At 33.4% G+C, this 25,673-nt stretch overlaps 1 protein-coding gene across 1 annotated transcript in view; it reads left to right on the top strand.

The window, feature by feature from the left end:
• LOC145292270 (ADAM 17-like protease) overlaps positions 1-25,673 on the top strand; it is a 142,833-nt gene that overhangs the window by 29,025 nt on the left and 88,135 nt on the right. The window contains exons 2-5 of the mRNA XM_080138593.1: positions 13,045-13,174; positions 16,969-17,102; positions 18,533-18,621; positions 25,239-25,336. Of these exons, the coding sequence (XP_079994719.1) occupies positions 13,045-13,174; positions 16,969-17,102; positions 18,533-18,621; positions 25,239-25,336 (451 nt within the window). The remainder of the gene's footprint in view (positions 1-13,044; positions 13,175-16,968; positions 17,103-18,532; positions 18,622-25,238; positions 25,337-25,673) is intronic.

Here is a 25,673-nt window from a genome sequence, read left to right as displayed (position 1 = left end):
TAAACACTGATTTAATAATTATACCTGTTCAGAAAATAACCGGATGAGTGTTGTGGGAGGACAATTGTAGGAGAGTGAAATTCTTTGCTACTTTCTTTGTGAGACTATGAGTTCGAAAAGCAGTTTAGCCAGAAACAATATAATTATAAACGGTGAAGACCATCACGCATAGTTTTGTGAAACATGAATTTTAATGAGTTGAAAAGATTTGTATGGGAAGTGTTCAGTTATATTCCTATTGTGATTGAAAAAAATTGAATTTACTTTATATAATACATATATGTATATTAACATAGAGAAAATGTTATTTGCATTGTTTTGATTACAAGTTTTTGTTTTGAGGAAAGCTGCTTTGGAATTTGGAAGCTATCAGGGAATCAAAACTAAATATATCATTTGCTATCACTACCTTATTTACCTCTATTATTTTTTTAAAGGAGAATGTACTCTTAACAGAAAAGTAGCATTTATTTATATATACATACATATTGACAGCATTTTGACAGATTTAGCTAAGGTCCCAGTCCAGATTCTTATCCACCATCGACACTTTCACATTTGCACATCTCCAGCCATAGCCTCGGTAATGTTTCCTCTTTTGGCTAGGATGCACTTATGATCACATGTTGAACATTATATTGTTTTTCCAGTAGTTTTCGCTGCTGACAAAAGTCAATTACAACATCTGGTGTCTGTAGCTGTTGTTGACAAAAGTCAATTACAACATCTGGTGTTTGTAGCTGTTGTTGACAAAAGTCAATTACAACATCTGGTGTCTGTAGCTGTTGTTGACTCAAGATGATCAAATTCATGTTTTGCTCTTCTCTTCCAGACTGACTTGCATGTAAAAAAAAATGGTGGCTTTTTTTTTTTTTTCCTCTTCCAATATTTATCCAATTTCTCGTCTGCTTCTTGGGAGTAGTAGCATTTGTGTGCACACATGTCGAATTGAAACTAAGTGCGCTGCGTTGTGATTAACTGATCACCATGTTATGTCAGACAGCAGCTAAGCTGTTGACATGTTCCGGGTAAAGCGGAGCAAACGCTGAGTTACGTCTGATTCAAAAGATGCGCTATTACGAAATTTTGTACAGATTCTCAAGTTCAACAAGATGCACCTGAAGAAGGTCGGAGGTTATTTCAGCCAAAATGTCAATAATATCTAGGATCAAAACAGTAGTTCGACTATAACCAAACAATACAAAATTTTGCTTCAAATTTCAAATGTGAAATAGTAAACTAAAAAAAGATCCAATTCTAAATTTGCTTTTTTTTTTTTTTCTAAAACTTTACTCTGATTTTAAGTCTCCACCTCTGAGTTAGGGAGTTTATTTCTGAAAGTGTGATCCCCGACTTTGGAGACTGTATGAAATATGCTGCTTTTTTTTTAGGAGTCACCATTTATCAAGGCCCAAAGGCCACTCGATCATAAGGGTTAATGAGTGTACGGTAGTTATCGAGCCAACAGCGTAGTAATCGTTAGTAGTTGGAATGTGGTATAATTTGATTATTTAAGAGGACGGCTCAGCAAGAACTTGTTTACATTTGACTTGAAGATGGCAATATTGTAGTCAGTTGGAAAGCAGGTCAGCAGAACAGAGTTCATAGGTGAGCAGTTCTAAAAAAAAGAAGCTTTGTTTATAGAATCCACGTTTAGATTTAAACAGTGGGGGAATTCGTGATAGTAGGTGTAGCTAAATGAGTGTTTGTTGGTGGGGGGGGCTAGAATAAAGCTCAGGCCAACACTTTCTATGAAAATAATGATCTAGCTGAGACAGACTAACAACGTCTCTTGTGTGAGAAAGAAATTACAGGGAAGAGAAAATGGCATCACAGGCTTTACAATTTATTTATCTAAAACTATCTCTATTTATCCGGCATTGCTCAGATGGAGAGCTTAAGAAAAATAATTAACAATATTAGCCAAAATATGGCCCCTCTGATCATATTTTTGCTAGTACATATAATGTGTTAAGTTTGCTAACAACCGATTGTGACAGTTTCTTGACTTAGCCACTCCTGAGGGAAAAGGTAATGTCTGGAAGGATAGTTTCATGACAAAACGAAATGTACAACACTACCCTTTCTCCTTACCCCAAACACGAGGAGGGGGTAATCTTTGAGAGGATTGTATCATGACGAACGAACATATATGAGGGTGTAATGCCTGGGAATATATTCTTGTGACAAAGAACTGATATTATGCTACCTCCTTCTCTGAATTGAGCATCCCAAAATTAATACATTAGTCTGGAATATCATATTCAACTGATTTGAGCATGAAAACAGTACAATAGTGCATTAATAGAAGTAATAGTATAGGTTCAGCTTCAGATAGACAGATACTCAATCTTCATTAGTAATAGGTAGTCATGTTTAAAATTTCTTTTAAATCTGATTTTTTTAAAATTAATTTTTTTTTTTTCATATTTTATTTTTATGTCAATAAATATTCAATCGATAATAAATAGAAAAATAATGTTTAAAAATTATGTATTTATCAACTAGTTATATATGGCTGAGAATACACACACAAGATCTTATTAATAAATGAAATGAAGCATTAAAGAACATTTACTATAAGCACCCTTAAATGACCAAACGGCTATAAATAGGAATGATGACATCATATTTGACTAATCTCTGCCTTTGCTGCCAACCCTCCCTCCACCCCTTTAGCCGGCTTACTTTGTTGGATGGCCATAATCTGAAAATGAACAATCAGCTTTTTATCCATTCATTCCCTTCGGCTATTTATAAACGCTTTTATGTTGACTCCTATAAAAAGATTTGATTCTTTTTTGTCTGTACATTGCATTTTTTATTGTTTTTTTTTTTTTCTTTTTTTTTTTTTTCTTTTTTTTTTTTTTGTTGCTGTTGTCTGCAATTTGGGCAAACGCAGAACAGTAATTTCATAATTTTATTCTCATGAAATCAACCAAAAATAGTAGTAATCATCATCATCATCAAAATGTTTGTTTTACTTGCTGGCATGTATTGGACGGCTTTTAGAAATTGACTTCCAATCTAACCTATCTCGGGACAGGTCATTATTTACTTTACATTACCTGATATACCACGGGTCTTCCCTAGAAGTTATTTCCTTATTTGAGGCAAAAGTTTTATAGGCGGAATCCAGTAAGATCATATATATTATTAATTGTTAATTGAAATATGAATTACTAGCAGAACGACCTGACCTTGCTTGGAATTCTAATTTCCATAGGTCAGATATATATAATTCTAATCAAATAAAATCTCTACATTTTAATCCAACGAAAAATGTTCAATTTAGCAATCCTTTATTTTCTAATCTCTATCTTTTATAAAATTAGATATGTTTAACTATTTGCATAGTTCATTGCAAAACATGTTCTCACCAATTGTTATGCAGAGTAACTGATGTTATTACATTCTTTCCCAATTCATGAACACCAGATCAGGCCGTCTATTGGCTTTCTGAGACAAAATGCACCTACATCGGTTTTTTGTTTTTTGTTTTCTATTCTATTTTGTAAAACTTAATTATGTTCTGCAAAAACAGCTCCCTTCCCTTTTCCTTTCTTTTTTGTTCTCTACTTCTCAACCCCATCGTTGGGGCATTAGAATACACCGACTGCCCCCCTGCAGAGAATAAAAGTCCCTCAATGGGGCCTCCTGTTGGCCATGAGTGGCGAACCATAATGCTCTAGAACAGGATCCTAGTGGCTGAGTACCTCATGACCCGGATCCAAGTGGCCGTGAGTCTACAACACTCCACTTTGGCCCTTACTTTGGTTAGACAGGCGGTTGGGAAGGCCCAACCCATCAATCTCAATCAGCTAGTCATGCCAAGCCCTAATAACAGTAAACCCTCTCAAAAAGAGAAATACATCAAACACAAAAAACATACTGATACTAGAAGGCGATGGCAAGGGCCAATCAAATAGTGAAACCTGATGCGACCAACAACACCCCTTATAATTTGCTGGGTCCAAGTAAATAAAGAAACCGTCATAAGCAGATACACTCACTGTTTGAGTATATTATCCTTGTATCCCTGAGGTGTTTGGGCGAATGGGTTTCGCCCCAACCATCTCACAATTTAGGGCTCCGAGGAGAGTGGGGAGTAAGGATGATGAAGGAAAAAAAAATATAATTTATGGCTTCCAAAAAAATCAAAAGACCCCATCCAGAAAGTGAAGACAAGTCGGACTTGGATATAGAATTAGATAATCATAGAATATTTTCAAGATTCATTGTTTTGGAATCTATGGAGAGCAGTACTCCAATCACCAAAATTATCCCCAATCATTATCAAAAAAGAAATCAGATCTATAACCAAAACTATACAAATCAAAAAATCTAAGTAACAACACCCTCTTTATAGAAATACCAAATAAACTCTCAGCAAATACACTCCTAAATCAAAACTACATCTACAACCTCAAAATAAAAGCCGATCCCCACATCACCTTAAACTCTTCAAAGGGTGTGATAAAGAGCCCAGAACTTGCACTTTGCTCACCAGAAGAAATTAAAAATAACTTAAATGAGCAAGAAGTCAGAAGAATAAACATTAAAAAAAATAACCAAATGATCTCAACGAACACCTACATCTTACACTTCAATACCCCCCAAACCTTCCACAGAAATAAAAGTCGGCTATATAATAGAAAAGGTAGAAATCTACATCCCAAACCCATTACGATGTCACAACTGCCATAAATTCAGTCACCACAAATATAGATGCACCAGACCACCACCATGTAAAAACTGGTGAAATTGGGGAACACATCAACTGCGAAATGCCATCAAAATGTGCAAACTGCAAACAAAACCATGCAGCTGATTCAAAGGAATGCGAAGTTTGGAAGAAGGAAAAACTAATAACAAAAATCAAACACACCAGAAATCTACCATATCCAGAGGCAAGTAGACTTGTTATTTCTTTCACCAGACTCGCCAATGTATGCAAGTATAGCAAAAACTACAAATAGCCCGATCTCAAAACAAGAGACTGTAAAAACAACCTGACTGAATTGATGAAAGAATTAAAGTTACTAGTGGAGACATTAAAGGAAAACTTAACTAACTAAATGGGACCTGAAGGAGAATCTCCAGTCTCAGAGAGATGAGGTTGAAACTCCAAACTTATCCAATACTACTACTAAACCCAAGGAGTTCTCACCTACCAAAACAAAAACTCCTAAAGAAAATCAACATCATAAACAAAAAACAAAAATGGTGCTGGTTGAGGATGAAAACAAATTCGAACTAATCAAAATCAAGAGCCAAGAAAGGCACTCAAGACAGAAAAAAATCAAAAAGCCCCCCTCCCCCAAAAAAACAAACCAAAAAACCTGGAGACCAAAAAAAATAACTCGCCAACGTTCCCAATCTAGATCCAAACCAGAAATATCACCAAATGAGGTATCAAACCAAAAAACTAAAATAATACAAAAAATGGAAGTGGATAATTTTTCACAAGTATCTACAAAACCTTCCGAGAAGCAAAGAAAGCTGATAGAAGCAACAAAACATACAGATGAATAATAACAATAATAGACAGCCGAAACCCAAACCACCAGCCAAAATACAAAGCACTAGACACAGAATCATACAATGGAATTGTAGGGGTATAAAAGCGAATTACAAGCTAATGGTACTCATATTACAGTTAAACCCTGCTGCCATCTGTCTACAAGAAACCTTTCAACAAGAAAAAAACAAACTGCAAATGAAACACTATGAAGCATACAATTTTATCAACAATACAGGGCACAGAGCTAATGGAGATACAACAATACTCATCAGGAAAAACATAGCAAAATAAATATAAAAGCAAAGCTATAAGCAATAGCAACTAAAATTACATTACATAAAAACCATCACTATCTGTTCCATATACATGCCCCCAAACGAAACTATGAATACAAAAGAAATAAACAACCTTATAGAACTCCCCAAACCCTACCTTTTGCTGGGAGACTTCAACAGCCACAACCCAATATGGGGTAGCAAAAAACTAAGCCCCAAAGGCAAAAAACATTGGAAACATTCATAAGCAACACTAATTTATGCTTATTAAACAAAACGTCAACCTATTTAAACCCTGTCACTGGATCAGGATCATGTGTGTGATGGGGGTCAGAGCGGTTATGATGAAAGGAGAGAAGCTTGGTTTTTGATGCATTAAAATTTACCAGCCACCTTTTTCCCCATTGAATCACATTCTCAAGATCAGAAAGATCTTGGGCATTGCTGGCCTTTGAAGTGTTGCCATAGATTTTTGATTTCAGGTTCAAATGAACAGCTACAGCAGGAATTGGAATAAACCCTAGTAAAGTCTGATTGTCAGCTGGTGAATTTAAAAAATGAAATCTGAACAGGATACTTCCGAATATTCATGCAATATAATATAATGCTGTTTTAAACTTGGAAAAATGCCACGGAATGGAATGCTTCAGACTGCTTTTGGGCTAGCTTGCAATAATCGAAAATCAGTTTTTGAGTGGCATAAGAGATTCAAGGAAGGCAAGGAGTGTGAGGAATGATGAGAGTTGTGAGAGAAGTAAGGAAGTCAGAACATCATAGTTGATTGGCCAAATAAAGAAGTTCATGAATAAGGACTGCCGTGTGTCTATAGACAATAAAGGTACAGTTTGATGTTAGTGTAGGAAGTGTACACAATTATTCACGAGAAACTAAAACTGCGGAAGATTTGTGCAAAGTTTGTCCCAAGGGTAGAGAAGATCAGAAAGAAATATGTTGCCATGAGCATCAAGACAGTTCCTCACCCTCCTCATAGTCCTTGTTGCTCTCTGTGACTTTTAGTTATTCCCTAAACTCAAGGAAAACCTTAGAGGCTTGTAGTTATGAGACTATTGTGGAGGTGGAAGAGGTTGTGCCGAGGGTCACGCTTGCAGAAGAGGACTTCTATGGAGTCTTTTAGAAGTTGTTGGGACTGCATTGCAGCTGGAAGAGATTACTTTGAAGAGAACTAGAGTTTCATGTGTGTACTATCAATACGAAATAAGTCTGGAAACTTATTGAAGGCACTTCATATTAACTTTATTTACTGCTACATTGCGACTGATAAAAACCATAATACCAACAATCGACAAGATGTAAATAATCTTATATATAAAATAAAGATGATCCTCCCTTTGATAAGTGTGATTAATACCTTTATTAACAAAAGGTAGATAAAAAAAAATCTACTTAATCGAATAGCATAAATATTGATTCATGTTTTAAAAAACATTTAATTTTAGTTGATTTCATAGGTTTTAATATTTAGTCCTGATCAATATTTTATTTACTAGTCATAAATAAAAGAACATGGAGAAATTTTTACTTTATTCAGGAGTCTTGATAATTCTACCCAAATTAGTGGGTATTGTTTCACGGACAGATGTTTGGATATTCACAGGGAAAAAAGGGGGAGAAAATAAGTTTTCATTACTACAAACTGATACTTTCTTGATGGAGACAATGATGTACATCTGTATGGCAGCTGAAAAAGCTGTGTCTTCCTAAAGTATCTCACTGAAATTGCTATGTACAGGATTCACTTTGAAACCAATTAACCGACAGTTATGAATTTTGGAACACTGCTACTATGTGTAAGGGGTTCAATTATGGGTTATATTTACTTTTATGTAGGCACGGCTAAAAAATGGAAAAATAAACAAGTAGTTGTTTTTTTTTTTTTTTTTAAATGAATTAAAATCTATTAAAATCCATTATTTTTGAGTAACTTTTTTATCCAGAAAGATATAAGCCTGAACTTTATCATATGAAAAGCAGAATAATATAAAAAAATTTTCTATTTTCAATAAAATTAAAAATTTTCAAACTACACCATTTACCGCCATTATTTTCTCCATCAATAAAACATTTAAATATTTTTTAAATGGTTTTTAAACCAATTTTTTTTTTTTTTTTTTCTAAGTAGGCTTTAGGATGATTTGCTATACGAATATGCAAAAATATTATAAGTATAATTGAATTTCAAATAATTCCAACTTTTATCTCAGTGTATAGATTTTGCATGGCGAAATTTAAAAAAAAAAAAATTAATAGTTTAAAAGAAACTACAGAGGCCTGGATAGCACTAAATAAACTACATTTAGCCATGTATTTTTAATGTTTGATTTGACAGTTAAGTGAAGGGTTTAATTCTTTTTTCATAAGCGAGATATATATATATTTGTTGCCTACATAACCTTCGAAATTAAGCAACAATGAGGCTGGCCAGTACCAGATGAATGAGCATTTGGGGAATGCTAGGTGTTGTACGTGTTGAAAACAACTTCTGCATCTAATATCACGCTTGGTTACCATAGGTGAATTAATGAGAAATTGCTGAAAGAAATTATTAGCAAAATCTGCAGTTATTAATCGATTTTTTTTTTGTATCGATTCTTCAAAGCATTTCCTATTTAATGGTATATTAACAATATTGGGCTCACTTAAAGAAAATTATTAATTTATTTTTCAAAAATTTAAAAGTAGTGTTTTTCGCAAAAATAATAAACATATATGATTTTATTTATTTATTTTTTTTTTTTGCTAATCTGAAAGATAATAATTATTAAAATATTCAGTAAATTTCACACTTCAAAACACAAGAGATGAAAAATAAAACACATTCAAAATTCGGATTTTCAACCTTAAAATCTGATATGTGCGCAGTTATTTTTTTTATCTACAATCCTCACCCTCCCCACAATAGAATATATTTTGTTCAGTTTTGGCTGATTATTTTGTATTCATAAATAAAGGTTTTGTAAGCAAAAAAAGTATATATTAATATTGATTATGAAAAAAAACAGTACACCATTAATGAAGTTCATTCTTCACTTAATAATCGGTGAAAATTTCGTATTGATTGGATAATTACTTGATTTTTGGTAGATTTTTAAAGAGAGACTCCGTCAAAAAATACTTACTCTCTCCTGTTTTGGCTGTGCCTAGTTTTATGCAAAGTGGGTAGAAGATGCCTTTCATTTTTGTGAAATTTTAACACTAAGTATTAGACATCATTTAATAAATATTCCCAGTATTATATTTTCAGTTTGTTTACAGTATTTTAAAAGGTTTTTGGGGTCATAATGCAAGCACAACTTCCCATTTGAAAATTCAAATGTATCAAATTTGCATTACATTTGATCCATAGTCATTAGATATCAATTCAATAAGATTCCCTGAATTCTTTAAGGATGCTATAATTAAACATTTTTTAAAATCAAAATCATGTATTGGATTTTGATTAAAATTAGGATAATTATATCTTGATTTTAATCTTCATAAAAGTCATGTAAAACATTTCTGTTCAGAGAATTTCTTGTATCTATCTTGTATATAATCGTTTTTAAATATTTTTCTTTATTGATTCTGAATTTGCAATCATAATTTTAAAATGTGTCCATATTACCAGTTATCCTTTTTTTTTTCTTTTTTTTTTTTATGAACTGAAACAAAGTATGTTATAATGTCAAATTACGATGACAACTAAATATTTTGAATTAGCAAAGGGAAGTAACTCCTGTTTGAGAAATGTGGAGTTGTCTACCCATGCTAAGAGATGACCAGTTCTGCAAATAGTGGAATAGAAATTTGTTTTATTCAACCGTGGACCTGCTATTCATATTATTTGTTCAAGTGTTTATAAAATGAATTGACAAGTCAAAGGACCTTAGTTTGTAACAATTTGCTAATCTGAATTAAAGTTTGTTATGTTAGCTTGAATGCTATTTAGGTATAACTTTTTAAATCTGAAAAGATAACTTTATATGTTAGAAAATTAATTGTATCTACCCATCATCATTGGGTTATTTTACTTTGCTTTTATTTATATATATATTTATAGTCTTTCATTTAAGGACTATCACTATTTGTGAAAGACAATGATGTAGCCGAGCTGATTAATTAATCAAATAACGATTGTCTTCTCTGCATAATTGAAAGCTGTGTAATTGATTACAATTGTTTTGAATACTTATGCAGAATGTGAACGACATTATTGTCAGCATATTCTGAATAGGTTACATAAACCACCATAAGATGCCAAAGAAGCTTTTTTTTTTTTTTTTTTTTAATTTTCTTTTTAATTAAAAATGATGACTAATGTTTAAAACACTAACAAACAGTTAAAAGTTAGGGGGGGGACAATTATAATCGGAAACAGTCATGATATGGCAATTTCAATGAAAAGAAGTACTTGTGCAGTTTACAGACCATGCTGAAATAATATTAAGAAAGCGATTCTTAACAGGGGAGGGGGGTATTTAACTATTCTGTACTTACACCTAATAAAAGATATCATAAAAAATATTTAATTAGCAAAACACATGAAAAAATTGAAATGGCTTAAAATATCTCAATCATGGCATAGATAGTTTGATAAGCTAAAAATGAATCTTTTTAAATTCATAAAATCCGATTAAATTTAGAAGTTATGACTATTTTTGTGCATTGCATATTTGGATATTTTTCCCTCTTTAAGACCATATGCATTACGTCACATTTTTTACAATATTTTTTACTAAAAATGTTATATCTTTGTTAAAACACAAGATTAAGTGATGAAATTTGCCATATAAGTGTATTTTTGTGCAAAGAATCAGGATATGCTACTGAAAATCTCCAGAAATTCATGGTTTCCAAATAATCTGCAGTAAATGCACATAAATATGAAATTCCTTAAAAATGCCATGTATCCATTAAAAGAAAAGAAGTTAGAGAGCTCAAAGATTATTTTTTATGCATCTTTTGTACAAATAACTGAAATCTAAATCTAGGACTGTTTAAAAATGAATATATTACAATATTTCTTTGGTATTATTGTAGAATAATACCTTCCGTTACCTCCCACAGCCAACCACCTTTCTAAAATATGTGATTTTCTCTTTGTGGACAATTACATGTGAACACCTTGAAAAACTTTAATGAAAGATAAACAAAAATCATTTTAGAATTTAATGTAAAATTATTCCCCATTTTGAGCCATTCCAGCATCTTAGGGCAGTTAATCCATTTTTTTTTATGGGAGATAAATCTTGGTCATTTTCTTTTTTTTTTTTTTTTTTTTTTTTTTTTTTTTCTTCCTAAAAGGCAATTATACATAGTTATAAGAGGGTCATTATGTATTCATGAGAGGGTGGGGAGATTGCCACTCTGACTTTGGGTTAATGATAGGGCTAAGGGAAATTATGTGTGAGCATTCTGAGGACTTGATAGAAACAAAACAAAAATAATTTTATAATTTAGAGTGGGGGTTGGTTTCACATAAATTTAATGTAAAATAATTTACCATTTCCAGACCATTCTAACGTTTTAGGACGGTTGACCAATTTTTTTTTATGGGAGATAAATCGTACACTTTTCTTTAAGGAAAGATTTTTTTTTTTGACACTTAGATGTAGCTTACAGAGGAATTATTTTGTTTGGTAGAGAGCTTGCGACTCAAACTTAGCATTATTGTTAGGGATAAAGAAGGTTTTAGGAGGAGGCTTGCCACTCATACATAGGGTTAGAGGTAGAATTAAGGGAATTTATTTATTTTATTTATTTTTTGTTAAGAGGGCGTTTGACACCCATTGTAGAACTTTACAAGAATTACGACAAACAGACAAGAATAAAATTTATTTAAAACAAGTGATGTCACTCTAACAGAAAACATGACGTTTGGAAAAGTATCAAGTATTTTTTGCCCACCTATTGAAATATAAAAAAAGCTTTTTGCTAAAGCTGACAAATTGTTACCAAATTTTGAATGCATTTGATTTCTCATTACATTTCATGTCTTTTTTCTACCGTTTTTATTTCTTAACTTCACTGATGTTTGGAAAAGTATCCTTCCTATAAATATTTAAATATCGATTTTACATTTTTTGATAATTGGGTCGATTAGTTTCCATTTGGTAATAATCCGCTGAAAACATTGTAAAGTCGAAAATTAAAAATATATAGAGAGGGGTGTACTGCTCATACATGTGAACCAAAAAATCGTATTTCACATTTTTGGTTGTTCAAAGCAAAACACAATATTTTTAAAATTTGGCAACTGGTCAAATTTTGTAAATATTTATATGCTTGAGAACGAAATAGCTCTAACTAAACATGTAAAAAAGATTTTTATGATCAGATTTTCAATTTTAAAAAAAATCGATCGGGAATAAAAATCAACAAAAAAAAAAAAAAGTCTGTTTACAGACATTATATCACTGCTAATGATGATGCTATTACTAATACTACAATGCTACAAGACAGTCTACACTCAAATTCAACACAATTTTTTTCCAGGTATCATGATTTTAAATTGCTAGCTACCACAAGAGAAAACAACATATAATTATACTTTTAATGGATAAAAACAGTAAAAAGATGGTTTTATTTAACAGTGTGTGTCCGAAGACATTTTTTTTCTCAAAAAATACTCCTGATGTTGTAGTGTTTTCTTTTATTAACACACAAAAAAAAAAAATGAGGGGCTAAAAGTAATTTCGGACACCCCAAACTATTAAGTTACATCTCTTCTGGTTAGTTTCCAAATTTCATAATACAAACGTGGTACAAGCATTAACAAATCCAAGTGGGTGGGTGGGTGGGTGGGTCTTTACAAACTCTTATCAAAAATGCTGTTTTATGATGTTCAGATTTTTATCACTTTATTTGCTTAAAACTCTAAAAATATATAATATGCATTATTATTTATTAATTCATTTGAAAGTATATTCATTGTCGAACAAAACGGTGGTATTTTGAGGGCTGGAAGTGCTTTGGTTTGTAAGATATGACTGTTTTTGCAGAATCCCCTTGAAATCTTGATTATCCAAAGCGTTTTATCATCCATGTGTATTGCTAAACGAAAGATACTGTTTGCCAATTGTGGATTTCATTAGCTATGTGTTTCAGTATCTTTCAGCAGTTTACATGATCTACCTGTCGACGATAACACAGTCTCTATTCTGCACAAGTACCTCATTTTGCTATTAACCTTTTCTTGTATCTGACATGAACTGTACACTTTGACTACATTTCTCTTTCTTTTCACAGGGAACATCCGAACGAAATTAAAGTATTTTGAAACTTTAAGAGCCGATGACATTCATACAATCACAAAACGAAGTGTTGACAACAATCCACAATCTCACCTCAAGTTTGTCAATCTGAAAGGCCTTGGTCGGTAAGAAACAAACAAATGTTCTATGCATCAAAAATAATGCGTTTCACAAATCACTGGACGTTTTCTCTCAGTTCTCTCTTTTCACTGACTCACAAAAATGTACAAATTTCAGACATTAAATTATCTCAGTTAATTCTTTTTAACCAATGAGAATCTAAATAATTTGTTGGTTTCACCTTTTTTTTTTTTTTTTTTTTTTTTTTTTGTAGTGCAATAACCAGTTTTTCTGTTTTTCATAGCTTGTGAATTTAATTGTCACAAGTAAACTATGATTCAAGCATTTCTTTAATTTTTAAACTACATGGCCAACAAAGACTGTCCTTTCTATGATGGGGATGAGGCAAACCAACGCCACTTTCACTGCTTGATCCAGGTTCAAGATTCACATCAGCCACACTTGCCCCGATCTTCTTATACAAATGATACTGTGGATGCAAATTTTCTTTTCTTTTTTTTTTTTTTTTTTCCCCCCCGAGTGTTTTTTCAAAAAGGCTGTGTTTGAATTTTATTTTTCTAATAGGAGCTCTTATTGGGCACCTTGGAATCCACCAGCAAATGATATCGGAAAGATCATTTGGGTAGGTTGAGTAGATTGACCATTCACCATCTATTCTTGCTAATTTGCCTTTTCTTCTTCTTATAAGAAGAAAAGGCAAGAATAATCATAGCATAGTCATTCCTAGATCACATGACAGATTGATCTGACAGCACATATGAGGGAATGTAAGTGGATTTTGCATGACTCACTCTCTCTACCAGGCATGTGTTAATTTTATAGATGCACAATATGTTCCACATGATTGAAACTTAGCTAATTAAGTGTTATGTCACAAAATCAGTTCTCTGAGATTGGTTGTCTTACCAAATCTTGAAAGTCTAGTCCAACTTATTATCCCACCCATTTATGGGTCCTGGATATGACCTTAAACTATATCCAGTGGTGAGGCCCCAGCTTGTGGGCTTTTGGGGAGTGTGGAGCCACCCTTTAATTACCATTGCTCCCAGGTCCACTCTGACCCGGAGTGGTAGTACCTGTTTGGGTTCCAACTATTTGGTTAAATAGAAACCGACTTGAAAACAAATATATTCTATTAAAAATTTTTTCTTCAAAATCTTTGGATTCGGCATTAAATAACCCGAAAAGGGTTGATATGCCGTAAAACAAAACCAAATAACCCACCCATTTATGTTACTATAAGATACTAATGAAAGTAACTCCATAGTCGTGATAAAATGTGAATATTGTATGGCAAGCCTGTTTGGACTTTTGAATTTTTGTATTAATTTTAAAACCATTATAAATTTTTTTTTTTTAAATTACAAAAATGTTGGTTTCATTTTTTTTTTTTTATGGTTATTGTTGTCCTGGATTAATTGGTTAAAATTATTTTTTATTTTTTTTTTTTTTTTTTAAATTACAAAAATGTTGGTTTCATTTTTTTTTTTTTTTTTATGGTTATTGTTGTCCTGGATTAATTGGCTAAAATTAATTTTTTTTTAATTTCAGATAGTGCATATTAGTAAGAAAAATTAAAATGACAGATTTATCAGATTTCCAAATAGGCAGATTGTTAATGCCTGTATCACAGGTGTTGTTGTAATGGAAGTGGCTGAGATAGTGGCTGTATCAAGAGGAATTGTCTCTTAAGGTGATGAAAAAGAATGAAAAACATCTTCTCTAAACAAAATGCTTAAAGAAGAATAGAGCTGTCTGAAAGAGGTTGTAGAACCCTTGTAATAATTGTGAAGAAAGAGCACAAAACTATGGCACCCAAAATTATTAACAATCATATGAATAATCTCATTTCAATTAAGTGTTCATTGAGAAGGTCAAAGGCTGCCCTTCATAGGATGACGGCCATCAGAGAATCACTACTTTCAATTATTTTCCATGATTTTGTACTGTATACTGATTGAAAAATATGGCTGTGAGAACTATTCTCAGTGATGTGCTAGTTTCATAGCTTATTTTGTCTTATTTTTCAAATCCGGTGAGTACAACCAGTAAGAGAGACTTTGCTGTGCTGAAAACAAGCTTCCGCCTTGAAAACAATGTTTTGAATTTTGGAGAATCTGATACATAGAGGATTTGCACCTCCTTCATTTTACAGAGGGGCTTATATTTCTCTTAATTTCCCTTTTCTAGAGCTTTTATCCTGATTTAGTGGATGTTTTAAGCCACCTGGTTTTTGTACCTTAGAATTTACATGCACTTTATCAATGAATGTTCTGATAGAAATTCGTATTGTGACGATACATCCCGGTTGAAAAATCCCAAAAGGGAATTTGTCCCCAAAAAGTATCATAAAATAAAAAAAAATGTAATGTACGTGCCAGCTGTAAAATTATCACAACCCAGTAGCACTTACCCAGGTTCTGGACAGTACTTCCGTTGTGGAATATCCTTATAAGATTCATGGTTGACAAAATGCTAGGCAATGAATAATGGAACAACACGGTTGTTTATATATCATACGCATGTCATTTACTGTGCGTTAAAAATTCAATAATCAAGACAAAATATTAAAAGAAAATAAGAAAACATGCAGACAGTGTCCAAAGGGGGGGGGGCAACACTAAAGAAAACTGTTCAAATGAACGTTTGCTCTTTTCTTTCCTTCCCTTTTCTTTTTATCTTTTCTTTTTTCCGTGTGGAAAATGGTTGAGTTATGTGAGGCAGTCGAAATCTTTCAAAATAAAAAAAAAACAAAAAAAAAACAGTTCAATTCAGCAAGTCGACATTTGTGAGATAAGGGAGGGTATTGAATAGTACTTAACTGTGAGGGCGTGCATTCAACCGATGATTAGGTATCCGACAAAATTCAATGTTCTGATGTTATAATGTGAGGCAGTTCCATTTCGCCAATGCGCGAGTCAATATCCTTTGAAGTTTGCTTGTCCATTTGTCTTCCCTCGTATTTCTTTCTCGCTTGTTTTCTCGACCACCGACATTCAGCTGTGTCCTTCCCATATCTTGAACCAAGGTAGTTTTGTAATTCTGATGAATTCCCTTTTCGGCTCCAGGGATAAGGCTTACTTGAGAGAGTTGCCATTTCACTGCATAAGTCACGTTGCTGCTGTTTGACGCGTCCTTTCCACTCGAGGATATATCTCCTCCCGATGTCTCTAAGCCAAGGTGTTTTCATAATTTTTCTATGTTCCCTTTTTGGCTCCAGGAATGGGGATTAAGTCGAGTGAACTTCCAATTTATCAAGCGAATCATGTTGGCTGGTGTTTGTTGCATTTTTATTATCGACATTCGTTCGACGATGTGATCAACTCCATTCTTTTTTAACTGCTTCTTGCTTCTTTTCCGTGCACGCTACTCCTGCCAAAACGGGATTTTTTTCCTCCTTTTTTTTTTTCCTACACGCTGCTTCGTTTTTGGGGTGGAGGTGGGGGTGTCTGGATGATTTCTCATCATGACCTTGACACGTGTTTTTGACGAATCACTCGGTGGGGGGGGGGGCCTAACTCCTTTTTTGGGTAGACGTGTGGATATTTGGTTGTCGCATGTCTCGATAGCAATGGGGTGGTGTGGGGGTATCTGGCCGATATATATTCAAAATAAAATTAAAGGGGAGGGGGTGGAGGTGTCTGGCCGATAGATATTAAAAATAAAATTTTAAAACAGAGTGGCGGGAGGGGGGAATGGTCACTTCTGCATTATGCTCTGTTTTCCCGTGTCAGTATCTAAAACAGTTTGTGTTATCAAATTTTATTCTTTCTAATCAATTTGTTATAAACAAAAAAAAAATAAAGGAAATTTTTTTTTTGTTTTTCTTTTCTTTCAGAGATTTTAGCTTCTATCTCCAATCAAGTCCAAGCATCTTAACATCTGATTTTAGGGCATTTTCTGTAGATGCTGATGGCAGGCAAACAGCTGTATCAATCAACAAAAATTCTTTCTATACTGGAGCACTCCGAGGTAAGCAAAGAATAAAAGCACAAAATTATCATGCTGTGTCTGTATCATACAAGTATGTATCGTGTATATAAGTTAGGTATATGTTTATAATTTCTGTATACAGGATTAATTCATAAACTGAATTGATCATTATGAATTTTAAAACACTGTGCTGCATTTATTTCATTATCATAATGGTATTTACAATTATACCAAGTATTTAAAGTGTTGTTTTAATCTAATACTGTAAGCAACAATGATTGCAAATTTTAACTATTCTCCAAATTTTGATTCCGTTAGTATTTTAAAAAGAGGCTTAGGTGGCATGATAGTAACACAATCTCTCATTTCAAAATTCAAGCATTTTAGATTTGCATCCAATTTCACCAATGAAGCCAAATTCTCTAAATTCCAATTTCTTCTAAAAAATCTTTAAACTTGAGTCTTAAAGTTGAGACATTTTCTAAAATTAAAATCATGTTTTTTTTTGTTTTGTTTCTTTTTATCAAAATTGAAACAAAGACTCTAGAAATACGGTTTAGTATCATTCTATCCTGATTTTAATCTTTGTCAGAGAACATAAAAGTGGTATAAAATTTTTGTTTAAGGAAATTAATTTTACCTGTCCTGAGATGGATATTTATAAAAACTGAGAAGAATACAAAGTTTATGACATAATCAATATTATGCAATCATGTTTCAAAAATTCAGCATCAACAAATACTGATGTGCACACATGCTTCAGAAATGTTAAAACATTTCTTTAACACAAAATGACAAAAGAAATCATCCTATCACCTAGTTATATGTAAACAATCGAATTGTCGAATGATTACAAACGCATAACATAATTACCCATCAACATCCTGAAACAATAATTTCTATTTTATACTTTTTTCATGGCTGATTATAGCAATTAGATTTCAGAGACAAATATTACAGGTTAATATTTTTATCAAATACAAAACAGTGGATTAGCTACTCAAAGTATGTATATAGTCTCCATCAATTCATTGTTTTGATCCCTCATTTTAATACCGCTTATTCCAATAGCTTCTTTCCAAGAACTGCAAACTTGTGGAACCATTTTCTGCCTACATATAGCTTTGGTTCTTTCAAGGTGTCTCCTGTCTGTGGTAATCGTCTTTAATTCTTGTTAGCTCCTTATATCAATTGGCTTCATTCTTTGTCTGGAGCGATTCCATAAAAACAAAATACTAAGTAGCATATATATTTTTTCCCACAAAATTTCATATTAATTATAAAATGGAAGAAGTGAAGTAAAGATGGAAAATGACGTACCCAGCTACTGAATAGTACATGACTCAAGGACCGAGTATAAAGTAGTAGGTCATAATTTTAATACAATGTTCATTCATGCTAATCTAACAAAAAACTTAGATAATTCCAGTGTGTATGGTTATACTGTATTCATTTGCATTAATTTTTAGATGAACCGGCATCACATGTGGAAGCCATCTGGGAAGATAATGACCTCTTGGCTACAATCACTGTTCCTAATGAAATCTACACGATTGAGGTAAATTACTTTTACCCCTCCCATCACCACTTCCTCTATTCGCCTATTCTGTGAATTTTTGTTCTGTTACATTGGCATAATTGTAAGAGTGTTTGCTAATGTGCCAGGAGATCGGGGTTCAATCGTCGGTCAAGTCATGCTAAGCACTCGGTATTATACATGAAATGAAAAATATCAATCCTGAGCAAAGATTGTCACCCTCTCCTATATCTCTATGTAGTAGCTTATGAAAAAGAAACTTTTGGGTTGCCTTCAACCATTTTCTCTTGATTAATATTGATTGATTAATTTTCTCTTGATTAATCTAATGGATATTACTATGAACTATGGAATTTACTATTCCAATTTCAAATCCATCAGATCTTTTCTTTTATTAATTCTTTACTAAAACTTTTTTTATTATTATTTGGACTACTCTTCTCACTTTGGTCATAACATTTCGACTGTTGTAACCTCCGACCTTTTTCAGATAAATCTTATCAAACTCTGGAGTCTATACAGAATTTCAAACTGAACCCTTTATTTAACCCAAGAAGGTTAAATGGTTTTCAGTCCATCATCCATAACTGGATAGAAGTCTTCAAAATTAAAATAAAAAAAACAACGCGCCATAATCGAAGACAACCTAAAAGCTCTTTTCATTGGCTAAAGAAGGGCATTATTTCTTTCTCAGAATTATTCCAATCACCCTTGATCCTCACTTTATAATGCTGAGTATTTAGCAAGGGATCGTCAAGTACCGTTTTTTAAAGTCTTTGGTATGACTTCATTAGCCAACATTCTTACTATTATGCCAAATTGGTTGGGTAAAAGTTTTAAGTAATTCTTTTATTAGTGAGAATGAAATCTTCAACCCCAAAAGACTTTCACTTAGAAGTAATTGTTAATCAACGTCTTTATCCATTGTACCACAAGTTTATGTGGGAGCTGTTGGATGGGGTATGGCACCACAATTTTCTCACAAATATGCATAATATTTTGGTTTGGTCGTTTTATTTTCAAAAAATAATGATGCAACCTATATTAGTGGAGGATGTGTTTGATTCTATGGAAATTCAAAACATAATGTACACAACATATAAATATCTAAGATGATAATATACAAGTTGGTGAATCTATATATAATGTATTATTATTCATCGGACTACTGTTCTCATCTTGAGTGTGATTTTCACAACATTTCGGTCGATATAACCTCCAACCTTCTTCAGGTGTATCTTGTCAAACTCGGGAATTTGGATGGAATTTCGAGCGGAACCCTTTATTTACTTCACGGGGATAGTGTTCCGTCAGCCATGACTGGATATAGGTCCTAAGTAATTTGCAAATGTATATTTTGGTCGCACTGAGGATTGAACCTTCAAAATATCACTTTTACAATTGATTTTTCCCAGTACTCTAACCACTGCGCCACGGGTCCTTGTGGACAATTCTAGTACAAATTTTAGGAGCCTTTAACCTACTTTTTATTTCTAGTTGTAAATATCACCATTTATTACTAATTATTAATGTATATCTATCTCTATACTTATTACTTGTATGTAATATATATGTTTTTTTTTGTTTTGTTTTTTACTTGTATATATTATCTATTGTTTGTAATTACTGGTTCCCATATCGTATTGAATAGTAATTATAAACTATATAAAAGTAAAAAAAACATTAATATATACAAGTAATAAGTATAGAGATAGATATACATTAATATATAGTAATAATTACAACTAGAAATAAAGATGCCCTTTTCTCTTCCCTGCAACCTCTTTCCCACAGAAGAGATGTTGCGAGCTTGTCTCTGCTTATCGTTATTTTCACGGCAAGTGCTCGTCTGAGCTTCAATCTATAGTCCCCTCTTGTCAAACTTTCATGAAAAACACTCGTCTAGCCAAAACCACTATGAACAATTTCCCACACTCTTTATCTGTGCCTAAACCTAAATATAGATTCCATGAACAAAGCTTCTTTCTTAGAACTGCATGCCTGTGGAACTCTGTTCCATTTACCTGCTTTCCAGCTGACTACAATTTGATTGTCCAACATTCTTGATGAACCATCCCCCTAAGTAATCCGATTTACAAAATTTCCACTACTTATGTATACCCATTAACCCTTATCCTCGAGTGGCCTCTGGGCCTTGATAAGTTGTGACTCTTTTGTGAAAGAAAAAATGTTTATTATACAAACTTATTGATTACATATGTGCATACATGTTTCAGTGGAACCTCAATTCAGATAGACTACCTCATCAGATCGAAAAAAGGAGCAATATTAAAGCCAAAGTCAACATTCATTATTTTGTATATAAATGTCGCAATATTGCAGGTGTGACCCTGGAAAAAGTATAGTTCTTGAGGAAGGATAGGTGGAGCTAAGGAATAGAGATGTGGGAAAGAGAGGAATAGGGGTGAAAGAGGGGGAAGGGAAGTACATTCCAGGCTGCAGTATTAATGCTGGAGTCCCTCAGGGGTTCATCCTGGGCCCAACTCTCTTCCTGATCTACATCAATGATCTCCCTAAACACATACTTAAATCATTCGTTGACATCTATGCTGATAACACGACCATCTACGGCAATACATCAAAGGCTGTAAATGACAAAGTTCTCTCTGATTCTCTCTCCTCTGATCTCGAGCGTGTAGTTCAGTGGGGGAAGATGTGGCTGGTTACCTTTAATGCATCTAAAACCAAGCTCTTATCTTTACACCATCAACGCTCTGATCCCCATCTGGCATCAATTGTAATGGATGGCTCTCACCTAGGAGAAGCTCAATGTTTTGACAAGCTTCTGGGCTTGACCTTTACTCCTGATCTGAAATGGAACACGAACATCAAATCTGTTGCCAGGGTCGCTGATGGGTTCCTTCTACCGCTTCAGAAGATATCTCACTACTAATGCAATTCTCTATCTATATAAAAGCCAAGTACGTCCAAGGATGGAATACTGCTGCCATATCTGGGCAGGAGCTGCTAAAAATAGCCTATCCTGCCTTGACAGAGTACAAAATAGACTTCATGGCTTAGTGGGAGATGCTCTTTTCTCTTTCCTGCAACCTCTCTCCCACAGAAGAGGCGTTGCAAGTCTTTGTTTTACCGTTATTTCCATGGCAAGTGCTCATCTGAGCTCAAATCTCTGGTCCCCCCTCGCCAATCTTTTATGAAAAACACCAGTCTAGCTGAAGCCACTGTCAAAAATTTTCCCCACTCTCTATCTGTGCCTAAGTCAAAATGTAGATTCCATGAACACAGCTTCTTTCTTAGAACAGCACGCCAGTGGAACTCTGTTCCGTCTGCCTGTTTCCCACCTGACTAAAACTTGGATGTCTTCAAATCTAACGTAAACAAATTCCTGATGAACCGCCCTCTTAAGTAGACACTTTATGAAATCTCAACACTAATGTACAACGTACTGTACATGCAATAACCCTTATCCCTGAGTGGCTTCCGGCCTTGATAAGTGGTGACCTCCTTGTGAAAAAAAAAAAAAACTCAGTGGGAAGAATTTAAGGGCATAAGTATCTTTGGTCATTCATTGTCTTTAGGTCATTTTTTTATTATCATCAAATCTATCATGTTTTTATTATCATCAGGGTTTAAGTCACCTACAATATCATTATTTAATGAATTACTTTGACGTGAATATTTCTCCTTTTTGGTCTGATGAGGTAGTCTCTCTGAATTAGGTTCCACTCAAACATGTATACACATATGTAACCAATAAGTTTGTATAATAAATGTACTATAATACTTGTACTGTTATCTATCAAGCACTGTTTAATAAACACAGGGTTTTCAGTAGATCTGATGGAAGGATGGAATACTGCTGCTATATCTGGGCAGGAGCTGCTAAAAACAGTCTATCCTGCCTTGACAGAGTACAAAATAGACTTCGTGGCTTAGTGGGGGATGCCCTTTTCTCTACCTTGCAACCTCTCTCCCACAGAAGAGACGTTGCGAGCCTTTCCTTGTTTTATCGTTATTTCCATGGCAGGTGCTCGTCTGAGCTCCAATCTCTGCCCCCCCCTCGCCAATCTTTAACGAAAAACACTCGTCTAGCCGAATCCACTGTGAAAAACTTCCCCCACTCTTTATCTGTGCCTAAATCAAAACGTGGATTCCATGAACAAAGCTTCTTTCTTAGAACTGCACGCCTGTGGAACTCTGTTCCGTCTGCCTGCTTCCCACCTGACTACAACTTGGATGTCTTCAAGTCCAACGTTAACAAATTCCTAATGAACTGCCCACTTAAGTAAACACTTCATCAAATCTCCACACTAACGTAATGTACTTGCAATAACCCTTATCCCTGAGTGGCTTCCGGGCCTTGATAAGTGGTGACCACTGTGTAAAAAAACAAAAAAAAAAAAAAAAAAAAAATAGATCTACATCTAGGAAACCAAACTATACGACCATTATATATATATATATATATATATATATATGGCTATATGTTCTCGGTCTGTCTCCATATTTTTAAACTCCATCTCTTCCAAAGCTAAAAGAAGTCACAGAGTTAGGCTACAGGCCTCAAATGATTGAATTTTTTTGCAGGCCGTTCTTTTATGGGTCTTTAACCGGTTAAAATTGGTTTTAAGGGGTCAAAAATTAGTAAAAATTGAAAAAATCGTTAAACATTTTGTACATTCATCTTAGTTTAGTTTTAAGTTTTAATCACTTTATATGCGTGTCACTTTTGTACAGTGGTAATGTCACCAGCTTTGAATGCTATAATTTCAGTTTCAATTCTAGCTGATGGCAACTAAATATTTTTTTTTTTTTTTTTTTTTTTTGACTTTTGAAATCACAACTCTATAATAATCTATACAAAATCTGGGCAAATTAAAATATCATATTTAAGTGTATTTTATGTCTGGGGAAAGCAGCAGCTCCCCCCCCCCTGCTAGTATGTGTGTATATATATATATATATATATATAATTATAATGTGGTTATCTCTGATAACAATATATGCAAGTCTAGAAATGAAAATATATGACAAAAAAATAATGGCTGAATCCATTGAAAATGACTTCCAGTCTGTAGTAGAATGGGGCCAAAAATTAATGTTAACATTTAATGCTCTCAAAACAAAGCTCCTTTCTTTTAACAACTATAAGAATCCTTTCCAAACACTTATTGTCATGGCTGAAAGCACCCTTAACTGACAGTCTATTTAAACTCATTGACCTGATATTCTTAGGCAACATAAAGTGGAATAAGTACATAGAAGATGCTGCTAAGTCTGCACCACAAAAAAAGTAGACTCCTTTTATTGGACTAGAAAATTTCTCTCAGCAGCTATTATCCTATTTCTACTATTATATAAAAGTAACTGTGTCTGTGTGTTCGTTCCCTATAGATTCCAAAATGGTTAGGCTGATTTTTTTTTTAAATTTCACAAACCTTTTCTGTCTGGGAGTGTTCTTAGGTTTTGTACCAGAACGCCTCCAATAATTATCGATAATTAAAAAAAAACATTCCAGATGGAACAATCCGATTTTGACCAAAGTTACCACTTTTACAAGTGCATTTAAGAAGTTTTCTCACTGCACAAACCAATGTGTCTGACATATAAAATCAACAGTAGGTTTTTTAATATGACAGGGGTGCATTCAAAATGAATGTTTCTGCACAATTGAACCATAATACTTGACTTTTACTTTTTAAACTTTAAAAATAATTTCATAAAATAAACAGTAGGTTCTCTACAGTGCAATGTACACTACAATGTATTGTGGATTACGTTACTGCGGGGGAAATATGTGGAGCTTTCTCCTTGTTCAGTGCAATAGGTCCCCAACTAGAGCAGGCAATCAATCGATTTGATTGAAAAGCAGGCGATTTCACAGATCTTGATGATAATAAAAATATGAGTGTGTAAAACATTCATTGAGCATCATTCAATCCTGGTCAATGTTGGGTCTTCATGCTTGTATCTCTATGAAGCCATACATCAAGTATTGTTGCCACATCTAGGCTGGCGCACTAACCATTAGCATCTCTTTCTTTAAAATGGTGGAAAAAAGAATTTCTAACTTAATAGGTCCTGCATTTGTTTACCAAACTCCAGACCTTGTCCCATTGCAGTTTTGTATCCTTGTGCTTGTTTTAAAAATATTTCCATGGTATATGCTGTGATGAACTTCCTTTTTTTTAACTCCGACCCCCGCCTAATAGCTTCTTTCCTTGGATCTTTGGAATTCCCTCCGTTTCCCCAACCATATAAACAGCATAAATTTAAATCTAATATAAATAAACATCTTCATGTCTAACTACTCAGATTGTTTTCATATAAATACGACTCCTACCACAATATGCCATATGTCGGATGAACAAAAGTTTGAAAAATAAATTATATAAATGTAAAAAGTAAAGTTAATTTGCAGTATTCTAAATCTATTTTGATGTCACCATATTAGAGTTATTAAGGTAGATTTTATAAAATATCATTGTCTCCATTTTATCAGATTGGTCAGGGCTCTAACATTTTCTGGCTGTCTGCAAGCCTATTAAGATTTAATGAAAATAAATATTAGATTAAGACCCTTTAATCAGAGAAATTGTTTTGTTGGCTTCAAATTAATACAAGAGTTTAAAACACGTTTTCATCTCTTTTTATAGCCAGCTTGGCGTCACCTGCCATATTCCACAAACCATTCTATGATAATTTATAAAGCATCTGATGTTATAAAGTCTTTTAAGAATTTGCACTATCCACAGTAAGTAATCTTTAATCTTTTTTTTATGTAACTGATTTTTATTTGCAGGCGTGTAAATTGATCTGAAAAGAGGAAGAAAGATCTTTTCACCTAAAAATGCTAATTTTCTATCAACCATGTAAAAAAGTATGTGTTAAGGAAACTGTTTAACTAGCATGGTTACCCGGCATTGCTTGGAGTCATGGACAACAAAATAGTAGTTGTAATACATCTTTCTTTTAAAATTTCTCTCTCTTTCTCTAAACCCATCTCCCCTCTCCCTCTCTAAACTCATCGCTCTATCACTCACCTCTCTCTCTCTCGTGTGTGCATGTGCTTTCTCTTCTAACTGGGCAAA

The sequence above is a fragment of the Euprymna scolopes genome, chromosome 13, assembly GCF_053919585.1.
Source record: "Euprymna scolopes isolate OS-2025 chromosome 13, ASM5391958v1, whole genome shotgun sequence".
Lineage (NCBI taxonomy): Eukaryota > Metazoa > Mollusca > Cephalopoda > Sepiida > Sepiolidae > Euprymna > Euprymna scolopes.
Note: the sequence above shows the minus strand (reverse complement) of the source record. Positions and strands in the feature narration are given on the sequence as shown.